The sequence below is a fragment of the Triticum dicoccoides genome, chromosome 7B (assembly GCF_002162155.2).
Source record: "Triticum dicoccoides isolate Atlit2015 ecotype Zavitan chromosome 7B, WEW_v2.0, whole genome shotgun sequence".
Taxonomy (NCBI): Eukaryota; Viridiplantae; Streptophyta; class Magnoliopsida; order Poales; family Poaceae; genus Triticum; species Triticum dicoccoides.
This window is the reverse complement of record NC_041393.1, coordinates 501,872,098-501,881,387: the sequence shown is the minus strand read 5'-3', so window position 1 is coordinate 501,881,387 and position 9,290 is coordinate 501,872,098. Positions and strand designations below refer to the sequence as shown.

General features: G+C 45.1%; 1 protein-coding gene across 1 annotated transcript in view; it reads left to right on the top strand.

Annotated features, from left to right (window-relative positions):
* The first annotated feature begins 7,413 nt into the window (after positions 1 to 7,413).
* LOC119335998 overlaps positions 7,414 to 9,290 on the top strand; it is a 10,279-nt gene continuing 8,402 nt past the window's right edge. Inside the window, exon 1 of the mRNA XM_037608038.1 lies at positions 7,414 to 7,708. Within this exon, the coding sequence (XP_037463935.1) occupies positions 7,463 to 7,708 (246 nt within the window). The 5' untranslated portion in view covers positions 7,414 to 7,462. The remainder of the gene's footprint in view (positions 7,709 to 9,290) is intronic.

The following is a 9,290-nucleotide window of genomic DNA, read 5'->3' as shown; positions in this document are numbered from 1 at the left end:
GCACTCAACCCTCCATGCCCAAGACCTTCATTGGCACATGGCCAATTGGCAGATCCCACCAGCCTCAAGCGCGGTGAGGATTATCCTGATGAATGGGCAAAGCGCCAGGCCAAACTGGCCAAACAAGCAAAGGAAGCAGTGAGGAAATTTAATGAAGACTCCGTTGCTGCTGCTACCGCTGCTGAGGCCTCTACTAGTAAGCCGAAGAAGGCATGGCTAAGAAGCCTGCTCACAAACCAAGTGCTTCACCCTCAATGCCCTCACGGCCAAGTTCCTCAACAATGCCCTCACGGCCAGATTCTTCAAAGCCCTCACGGCCAATTCCTCAATCTGCTCCTCCTTCAAAATCCTCAACTCCTCCGACAAAGTCTTCAGCTTCTCCGACTAAATCCTTTGCACCTGTGCATCTCGCCACGTGCCAAAGGACTACAGGCATCTCAATTGCCTCAGGAGCTTCTGCGAGTTCCTCAGCTGCACCAAATTCCTCAACTGGCCCCTCTCTGCTGAAGAAAAAGGCCACTGCTGGACGAGGCCCTCGACCAAGTCCTCATAAGAAGCAGGTCGCCTTTCAAGTGCCTTCTGGTGATGAGGTTGAAGATGAAGAACTTGCCGAAATCATCAGAGACAGGCAGGCTAGGGCCTCTAGAGCCAAAGGCAGCAATGTGCCACTGTTATTGGATCCAAAGTTGATCCTAGACTTCACTGATCTATGGCACAAGGACCCAAACACACCTTTGCCGGAGATGAACCTCACTCCTGGTCAAAGTCATGTTTTGACTGCCTTCATTGAAGAAGAAAAGTGGAAATTTGAAGAAGGAAGAAGACTGAAGAAAGCGCAGTACAAGAAGCAGCGCTACCTAAAGGACAATGTCCTCACTCTTACCCCTGATCAACTCGTTGACTCGCAAGCCGAGATCAAGCAACTGAGTGATGAATTCAATCGCTACTATGCTGACTGGAAGGGCGCCAAGGTCCGGTTCGTCAAGCTGACGAAGGCATTCACTTCAAGTGCAGCTGCTCCTGTGCACATTGAAGTCACTCCAGCTGAAGCATCTGCTCAACCTACTGAAGAACATGCCAGCACCGCTAATGACAATCAGGCTGCTGAAGAAAATGAAAGTACCAGGGCTGATGACTGCATTCCAGCCGCTAAAGAAATTGCCAGGGCATCCACTAGTGGTGCGCCTGAAGAAAGTGAAGAAGTCAGGGCAACTGCATCAGTTGCGCCTGAAGAAACTGAACCAAATTCCCCTGCTCCTCATGCGCCTAACCAACTCCGATACTTCCATCTACATCAGATGCGTAGAAGACCAAGGCTGCAGAGCGTGCAGCTGTGAAAAAAAGGAAGGCATCAACTTCATCAGATTCTTCAACTCCAAAGAAGATGAAGCCTTTGACAAGCTCAATTAACAACCCAATTGATGTCGTTCCTATCTCATTCATGCCATCAAAGGACCTTGTTCCTTTTGGTGAAGATTATGTGATTCCAAGCGAATCTGATGAAGAGAATCCTTCTGCTGCTTCGTCAGAGCAGTTGGATGAAGAAATTTAAGTGGATACAATCCCTTCAACACCAGTTGTCTCCTCGCCTATGCCTTAGTTCACTGCTGAAGAGGCCGGCGTTGAAGAAATGGAAGATGAGGATGTGGACATTGGTTGTAACACACCTGTGCTGAATGATGACTTTTGGGAAAGTCAGCACCCCAACTCTCCAATGTTCACTCCACTTCAAGCAATTACTCAGTCCCCTGTTGCTACTGAAGTATAAATGGGATCTGAAGAACCTCATGCAACCCCATCTGCCCATGAAGAAATTCCAGCCACTAGTGCTGAAGAAAATGTAAATGAAGAATTGAAGAGCCAGGCTGCAGCTGAAGAAGAGCCTAAAATTCCTCAGACTATGGATCATGAGATCGTGATTCCTGAGGTGGTGATGCAATTGACTGATACTCCTCAGCCCAAGCCAAAGGATCCCTTCTCAAAGAAGCAGAAATTCAAGGCTGATGACTTCTTCAGCGAGCATGTTTTCTTCACTGAATTCAACCCTTATGACAATGCTCATCTTAGAAGGAAGCGTTTCTGGACTGCCAGCCAGGCCAATTTCTATTCTTCACTGCTTTTCAACAAGGACAAAGTCTTCGACCATGAGCATATTCCTCACATGGACATGGAATCAATGCCTTGCTTCTCTCAAGTCCTCAGTATGCTTCATGATGCAGGAATGCTCAACTTTTGCTCTGACATAGTTGATTGGAATGAAGAGCTTATTCTTCAGTTCTACGCCACACTGCACATCACACGTGATGCTGATGATATCAACACTTGGGTGTTGGACTGGATGACCGAAAACACTCATTACAAGGCACCGGTCTCTGAATTACTCCATGCCCTGCCAATCAGTCCTCCACTTGAAGGTGCTCGTTGTCTGGACCAAGAGCCTGAACTCACTTCTCATTACATGCAAGTGCTCATGAAGCCTCTGAAGCCTGGTCAAGCCCCAAGGACCAAATTCCTCGTGAAGGAATTGATGTATGTGCCAAGAACCGTCTATCGCATTCTGACGAAGACTATGAGTCCTATCAAAGGCCACGAGTCATCTGATGAGGAAATTGTTGGCATCATGAAGAATATGCTATTCACCATCATGCATGGCATCCCTGTCAATTATCATGATTTCTTCATGAGGACTCTGGCAAATGTTGCACTTTCTCCGTTTGAGCTGAAGCCTTATGCTCCTTGGATTATGAGATTCCTCAGAACAAGGTCTTCACTCAACTACAAAGCTGACTTTCAGAATCACCTCAGCTACTTGCCACCGATTGAAGTCCTCAAGCGGACATATTCCTCAGCTGATGAGAAGGGCAAGGCATCAGCTGTTATCGATGAAGGTATTCGTCCATTGGATGGTTAGTTCCGCAAAGCTGCATCTTATTCCACCAATGATGACTCTACCACTCATGATTCTGCTGCAATGCATCCAAGCCAAATCCTCAAGCCACTGCTCCTCGTGTGATGACTGACCGAGAGCTGCTTCTTAGTCTTCACCAGAAGGTGGATCAAAACCACAAATGGGTTAAGCGTCAGTTTGGCTCTATTCTTCACAACATGACCTCTACACATAATGCAGTGAAGAAAAACCATTACTACCTCCATGAAGTCTTCAATCGCACCTGGGCTATTCTGTCACATCTCTATTTTGAAGAAGATCTGAAGCAAATGGGTTTCAAGGAAGATTTTGACTGGTCTGCTCCTCCAGCGAAGAGATTCAAGAAGGTCAAGGTTCCTTCCTTGGTCGCCAGTTCATATTCTTCATCACGCGACACGGACGAGTATGAAGACTTGGACGACACTGCGGCAGGCCCTACAACGACCCAAGACCCCAACAACGCTGGCGCTCCTCCATCATCATGATATTCTTCAGGGGCGTTAGTCCTCATTTTCAACCCTTTTGGTCATTCAATGACAAAGGGGGAGAAATTTGAGTTAGTCTTCAAGCGGGTCTATCTTATATGGGCGTTTTTTCTAAGTTACAACTCTCGTTCTTTTGATGACTTTGCTGGATCGAGTTGTAAACTTAAACTCTATGGTGACCTGATACTTTCGCTGAGTTCTTCTACATGCTTATTCCTCATTAATGCCAATGCAGGCATGCTGAATTACATCAGTTACCATATTTCATCATGCATTTCAAATTCTTCATATTATATGTCAAATACGTGTATGAATTACAAGATATAGGGGGGATCTCCATGATTATACTTTTCAAGTGTGCATTGCTTCAAAAGCAAATTCCTCACTATGCACATCTTCAGGGGGAGTTCTTCTATATCTTGCAATTAAATTCCTCAATATCAGTATTTACACTTCATATGTTTATCCCCGTTGAAAACTTAACCTATATTGTCATCAATCACCAAAAAGGGGGAGATTGTAAGTGCATCTAGTGCCCCTTAGTGATTTTGGTTTATTGAAGACTTATAGGTTAAGGGACTGATGCATTTGTGAGTGTACACAAGTCTATTAGTCTATGAGTAGTTTGATATTTACAGAGAAAGTCGACCCTAAAAATGAAGTTCTTTAACTGAAGACTTTGGATTTCTAAAGACTTTCTGAAGACTTTGAAAGTGAAGAAATTGGTGTGACCTTGAAGACTTGGCAATCATTCGAGGAACATGAAGTGTGAAGACTTTTGTTTTCGTAGTTTCATTTTCTCTTTCTTGAGTCATAGGAAACACCGTACTGTTAAAGGGGGTCGAGGAAATACTAAGGAAAAAATTTCACGTGATGCTCAACTCAAAATCCTACACCTACCAATCCCTTCGAGTGAAGCCATTGGAAATCTCATACAGTTTAGTCATATTCTTCAGTGACAGAGACAAAGTTCTTCTGGTCTCTGAGGAATTTGTTCTGAGTGAGGAGTTAGGAATTCGCCAGTGCGGATTGCCTACACAGTGAGGAACATGATAGCCCTGAGGAATTTGAGAGTCAAGGTTCCGCCCGTTGTTGTGTTATGTGCCAGCTGTCCCAAAATATCTACCCATCTAACGGTCATATCATTGAAGGGCATTTATGTCTTATCATGTCGGGTTGCTCCCTAGGCTATAAATAGTCGCCCCCTACAACCACTAGCTGGTTGGCTACTCCGAGAGAAACTGACACTTGTCATTTGAGATCATCCCATCCTCCGAGGACTTTGAGAGAAAATCATTGAGTGAGGAAAACCCAAACCAAAACACCTTCAAACCCAAAGTGATTGAGCATCACTGAAGAGATTGATCCTGCGTGGATCCGACGCTTGTTACCTTTGAAGACTATGCTTCTTCCAGACGGTTAGGCGTCAAGATCTAGAGCATCCAAGAGGAATTGTGAATCGCCGAGTGACCTAGTCTGTGAAGGTTTGCAAGTCACATGAAGACTTACCACGAGTGATTGGGCAAGGTCTGTGTGACCTTAGCTCAAGGAGAATATGGTGAGGACTGTGTGTCCGAGACTGTGTGTCCTCGGGTTTAAATACTCAGCCGCTCCAACCAGACGTACAACTGAGACAGCAGTTGGAACTGGTCTACCAAATCATTGTCTTCACCAAGCTTACTGGTTCTATTTCCTCAACTCTTTCATTTCCTCAATTATGTTGTTTTGTGCTTGTTCATATCTGTTTGAAGACTTTGACTGAAGACTTTCTCAATTTCCTCAGTCCAACTTCTTCAGTCTGTTCGGCTTCATCATGTGTTATCTTGTGCTTACACTTTCTATACTCTGTGCTTGTCTTCATTTCATCATGATGACTATGCTTGTGTTCTGCTATGTTTACTTTTGAGTACTTATTCCGCTGCAAGTAATTCTTCATTTAGGAATTTCCTCACCAGCAAATTCCTCAGTGAAGAATTCATAAAAATCGCCTATTCACCCCCCCCCCCCATCTAGTCGATATAACGCACTTTCACCAGGGCAGGAGCCCAAGTAGGATTCAGACCTACTAGGGGCGCCTCCTGGCTGCTCCCCACTCCCCCCACCTATATATATGTGGGAGGGGGCGCCACACATAACGACAATCTCTTAGCTGTGTGCGGCGCCCCTCTCCACAGTTTCATCCCTCGGTCATATTTTCGTAGTGTTTAGGCGAAGCCCTGCGGAGATAGCTTCACCATCACCGTCAACACGCCGTCGTGCTGTCGGAACTCATCAACTACCTCGTCGCCTTGCTGGATCAAGAAGGCGAGGACATCACCGAGTTGAACGTGTGCTAAACACGGAGGTGTCATACGTTCGATCGGTTGGATCGTGAAGAAGTTCAACTACATTAACCGCGTTACTAAACGCTTTCGCTTATGGTCTACGAGGGTACATAGACACACTGTCCCCCTCATCGCTATGCATCTCCATGGATAGATCTTGTGTGTGCGTAGAATTTTTTTTTTTGTTTTCCATGCAACGTTTCCTAACACCGCCTAGTAGCCATGCCCCCATGCCGTCGGGTGAGGAGCGAGCCTTTTCTGTTGCTGGAGCGCCGGCTCGAGCTCCTTGAGCATGTCCGGCCTAGGCACGAAGCTCGGATCACCGCGGGGCTACCTCTGGATGCAGTGGATCCGAAGGAGGAGTTGGAGAAGGAGGATGAGGAGGAGTAGGAGGTTGAGGAGGAGGAAGATGAGACGGAGGAGGATGTGGAGGATGTTGGTGATGCGGATCTGCAGGTGGAGCAGCAGACCATCCTCGATTCCCTCTGGTAGGAGTCGGCTGCGGAGGCCAGACGCCGTTGCCGGCAGAAGATGGAGACGCAGGAGGCCACGGAGGAGACAGAGATGCTAGCCTACATGGATGAGGTCGAGCTGGATGAGGATGAGCCGGAGGCCTCCTACCCGCCCGTCCAGCCGGCGCCCGACACCGTCGACGTGGACATCTCCGACGACGAAGACTAGCTAGGATAATACATAGTATGTAGTACGTAGTATTTCTTTGCATGCTTTCTATGGATCTAAGGGATGAAATACGATAGAGGCGGATGCAGAGTTGCTAATTTGAGGCATGACCAGACACTGTCCGCGGATGCAACCGGCGTTTGAGGGGCCGGATTTGCCAAGTCCAGTTGTAGATGCTCTTAGATCCCAAGGGTTGTCACTGTTTTGCTTTCGAGTGCTGAATAAAGATCTCTGCCAAATTTTCTTGCATTGGATTTGGTTGGGTTTTTTTTTTGCTAGGATTTGCTAGTTTCTATTCTTGACCTCAAAATGGTTCAAATGCCTATGGCATAGCATAGTACATCTGTTTCTTTGGGATTTACTTTGTTATAGTCTGAATTTTTGGTTTGTATGCAGGCAATATTGACATTTTATGTTTGAACACAGCACAGACACAATATATACGCATACACTCATCCCTATGAATACACACTCTACTTCTATGAGCAGCTTCGACAGACTGAGCCAGCATATCATCTTGAGATTTATGAGGTCATCGTAGTCGCCTCATCGTCGACTAAAAGCGCATCGTCGAAAATCCTGAAATTAATCGAGGAATAATCAGGAGTTTAATCTAGTGGGCTGGGAATCCGCTATGCCTCTAAGGCTCTAACCATCCAACCAACCATATGTTGGTTTTGCAATGTGGGGAGTGTTCATCTATCCTTTTTTTTAAATAGTGTTCATCTATCTCTGTATATACTCGAGCGTCACCTGTACATACATGCTAGAAAGATTTGAGCTCTAATCTCAGCTCGATCGTGCAGTTGGATACGGCCACATATACTGTCGTTTCCATCCAGGTTAGTCTTTCCCAACTTCAATCAAATACTACCGCCTATATCTTGGAGAATTTTACGCAATCAAATAGTACTGCATATCTTCGTGATTTATTTGTAGCTAATCAGTCCGGTACAAACTAAACTCGGTGTTCTCCCCTTCTCTCCGATCTCATCTGGAAAAATTCACAAGCGCAGGTTGGGCCCTCGGCCGTCCCAAATTCACACATGGCCTCGATCCCGCTCGGCACCTTATGGTCACCCCCCGCCGCCGTCGCCGTGGCCGCCACATCCCGTATTGCGCGGCCGGTTCATATCCAGCTGCTGGACCGGCGAGGACCCTCGTCGGCGCGGGTCAAGATTCATGCCCGCACGCGTGACGCGTTTCGCTCACACTGTGACAAGCGTGCCGATCACCTCCCCGAGCCAGAGCCAGAGCCAGAGTCAGAGCCAGAAAACGACGATCCAAACAACGTAAGGCATACATATCCATCTGAGAAGTAATTGATTTTTTTGAGCTTCGTTGTTTATCTGACAAATATTTTGTTAGAAAATTATGTCTAATTTTGGAACTCAAATCTGCTATGATCAATATTGTTGTTTGTTTGATTGGTCTGTCCTTAACATGTATGTGTTTGTGAAATCAAATTCGATGTGCGTCCTACCCATGGAGGAATCTGCTATACTCTCTACGTTCCAAATTATTCTTCATCATACCTTTGCCTTAAGTCAAACACCACTGATTTTGACAAAGTTTTGGGGGAAGTGTATTAACATTTGTAATACCAAATAAATGTACTATCAGGGCATATTCAATGGTAGATTTAATAAAACTAATTTGATGTTGTAGATGTTGGTGCATTTTTCTCTAAAGTTGGTCAAACTGCTATGATGAAATATAATTTTGACTGGAGGGACTTTAATGTTCATGACAGTTTTGATTTGTTCTGATGTGTTACTGAGATGACCTATTTGTTACTCCCTCCGTTCCTAAATATAAGTCTTTGTAGAGATTCCACTAGGTGGACTACATACGGAGCAAAATGAATGAATCTAAACTTAAAATACATCTATATACATCCATATGTGGTTTATAGTGAAATCTCTACAAAGACTTACATTTAGGAACGGAGGGAGTAGTTGATATGGTATGCTCGTTTTTATATGACCTTTTTTTTCCTCAACTGTAACTAGATGTGTGTTTCTTTGACTCGTATCAAAAGGCCATTTTTTTTATCATGGAGGCTTCTCCTAAATTTATCTTAGCTTCACATGTTTGTCATTATAGTCTGTTTTTTTATGATTGCTATGTACTGTAAGTGGAGTCCATATCTACTTGAAGTTCTTAATATTTTCTCTTATTCTTTTTTTTTTTTTTGCTTCAGCTTCTTTTTGAAGATTCATGTATTTTTGTCATTGAAGCCTAACGTAATGGGTTATGATAAGTTATAGTTCACTTCAGTTGGATTTATATATTCTTATTAATGTAAGTTTTTGTTAGGATGAACCATAAGTACTGTCATTTTAATGCTGGTTACAAGTTGTATAGCAGCCTGTGCTTAGAGCAGCTCTAGTCCGTCCCCAAAACTAAGTGTCCAAAAAGCCACCCCAAAAGCTTAAAATCCCAAAATCCTGGGTGTTGGGGGTGAATTCTAATCCATCCCCAAAAGTTAGTTCCCAATAAGAAAACTACACTTGTCAAGGGCCTCGGTGCCCAAGACAGCGGGGCCTCGACTACGTAGTTCGTAGTCTCGGTGGATAGGAGCGCTAGGGTTTTTGCCTGGCTGCTCAATGGTGCGGGAGGAGAGGATAGGAGACAGAGGAAGAGGTAGGAGATAATAACTTTATTGCTTGCCCTCAAAGGGTGCTGATTATACGATATATAAAGGCCTCATGGGCTGCTAACAAACTAGAAACCTATACGTAACAAACTAGTCTTTTATTCTAGGAACTAATGTATAAGGACCAGGACTCCTGCCCAGCCTACGCCTCGCTTGATGCGGCCGACGGCTGCTGCTCCTGGCCGCGTGGCCCACGCCTGTAGGACGTGCCCCAC